General features: G+C 66.7%; 1 protein-coding gene across 1 annotated transcript in view; it reads right to left on the bottom strand.

Annotated features, from left to right (window-relative positions):
* Window positions 1-228, bottom strand: part of MNEG_14735 (putative anion transporter 6) — a gene marked incomplete at both ends in the record, with an annotated part of 1,812 nt that extends 1,584 nt beyond the window's left edge. Inside the window, one exon of the mRNA XM_014036794.1 lies at window positions 187-228. Within this exon, the coding sequence (XP_013892248.1) occupies window positions 187-228 (42 nt within the window). The remainder of the gene's footprint in view (window positions 1-186) is intronic.
* Window positions 229-2,268: the final 2,040 nt, after the last annotated feature.

The following is a 2,268-nucleotide window of genomic DNA, read 5'->3' as shown; positions in this document are numbered from 1 at the left end:
GGTGGCCACATAGCCGCCGGGTGGCCGCCGAGCCCCGAGCGACGCCCGAGCCGCCAAGCCTGGTTCGGGCCCGCTGGGGCCCCGAAAAGCAGCGCCGCTCTGCGCTAGGCGCGGGCCACCGCCCCCGCAATCTTTGATTTCACCCCGTCTGGCCCCCGTATCGCCCCTGCCCGTCCCAACCCGCACCATGTTGCTGAGCACGAAAGCCATGGTGGCGGCGAGCACCATCTTATCGTTGGCCGCCATCGACCCCCACCACCCTTTCCGGGGGCCGGGCTCGTCGCCGCTGCTGCTGCTGGGGGTGCTGCTGGGGGTGCTGGTGCTGCTGCTGCTAATGTGGCTACTGTCGCTGCTGCTGCCGCTGCCGCTGGGCCCGGAATGCTGAACCTGCTGCTGCTGCTGCTGCTGCTGCTGCTGCTGCTGCTGTTCCTGCTGCTGCTGTTGGTGGTGCAACCGCGGGCCCACAGGGTGTGGGATCACCGAGCTAGAAGGCTCCGCGAGCGGCGCCGCATGCTGCGGCGGCGGAAATGTGCAGCGCGGTGGCATGGGTTGGGAACGTGCAGGTATGGACGCTGCTGCAGCTGGCCCGCGGCGCGCGCGGGGCGCGGGCGCGAGTGGCTGGCCGCGCCCCCATGTGCACGCATGTGCCGTGCCTCGGCGGGCCCGCCCGCCCGCCCGGCTCACCTCCGTCTCATGCGTGCGCGCGGGCGGCGCCGCTATCAGCAGGCTAGGCCGCCTCGTCTCCACGGCGCGCGCCACTGTCTGTGCGCGCGCTCCCGCGCCGCGCCACGCGCCGGCGCACCCAGGGCATCCCACTGACGACGGCTTGCCCAGCAATCGCGCAGCTGCTGGCGCCATTGCAGCTGCCGCTGCTTAGAACACCTCCTCTCGTCGAATACGTCGACTTCGGGGGTAATGTGCGCGGGGCACCGAACCTCGCACCGATGAAAGGAGATGCGGGATCGTTTGCGGCCGGGGGCCTTTACGAATGTCTAAAAGGATACTTTTAAACGACCCCGCGGTTCAAGTGGCGTCCGTGGGCCGTGTCCGGACTCACTCGACATGCGCCGCACTCCACCCTGAGTGGGTGCGGCGACACCTCAGGACCTCACCAGAGGGTTCGGCGCACACGGGGCGCCCCCGCGCGCGCGCAGCCAGCCGGAACAGACACTCGTGATGTTATATAACTGTTGATCCGCAGTGAGGCGCTCCTTGTTGCTGTCTGACGGTGCACACGATGCTGCGTCGAACAGCGGCGTCAGCCAGCACAGAGCCATGGCTCAATGGTGCACTTGCCGCGCCCGGCGCCGGGTGCCATACATACTGCTGCGCGTGACGCCTCGCCTGGGCCGCGCAAACCCTCCACCGTCCGGAGTACGCTGAGGCGCCCGCCTGCATATGTGCACTGAGGGGGCGGTTGCCGCTCGAGGGCGCTCCCCAGCCAGGTGACGGCTGGGGAGGGGGGTGGGGCCGCATGTTGCAAAGCGGGGCAGGATGTTGTGGGAGGACGCCCTCCGTGACGCTGTCTTGCCACCTTTCGTATCATGTTGCAGATTTGGTGCATGCAGCTCTATCATGGAGGCCTTCCGTTGGGCGCCTGAGATAGGCACCCGCACACCAACCCTGCCACCTGCCGACTCGGGGGGCCGTACACCGCCACCACGTCTCCATACCTTCCTCCCCCCAGCGTCCCAGAACATCCTCACGTGTCTGACAGCAACAAAGCAGAAGACATCATAGACTGCCATCCCATGCTTGGGCGAGGCGCGAGGGGTCACCTGCTGGGGTCAACAACTCACCGGCTTGGTAGCCAGCGTGGGCGGGCATGGAAGGCAGCACAAAAGCACAGCAAAATCGTGGCATTTCATTGCACAGTACTGTATGTTCACCGCAGATCGTTTCGAAATTCGGTTCGGGCTTCCGGCAGTCCTGCTGTCGACGACATGGCTCTCTGCGGCACACTACTTGCAGCTTTGAACTATCCTCAATCGGAAGGCTCCCCTTTGCAAGACGAGACGGCCCTGCGCCGCCTGGTGGCGTGGCTGGAGAACACGAAGGCAAGCCAAACGTCTGCACACGTACGATCTGACTGGACGCTCGCGCGGTGCCGGCCACACGACCGACTCGCTTGGCCACACGATCAGCATCGGCTCTGACAGTGGTTTGAAATTGCGGCAGCCAGGCTGGCCGGCAACTGCACCCGTGCCCCGCTGCGGACACGCGCCAGCGCGCACTCAGCCTCGTGGACGCCGCCCCCCACCTATCCGG

The sequence above is a fragment of the Monoraphidium neglectum genome (assembly GCF_000611645.1).
Source record: "Monoraphidium neglectum strain SAG 48.87 unplaced genomic scaffold scaffold04724, whole genome shotgun sequence".
Classification (NCBI taxonomy): Eukaryota; Viridiplantae; Chlorophyta; class Chlorophyceae; order Sphaeropleales; family Selenastraceae; genus Monoraphidium; species Monoraphidium neglectum.
This window is presented reverse-complemented; position numbering and strand designations above follow the sequence as displayed.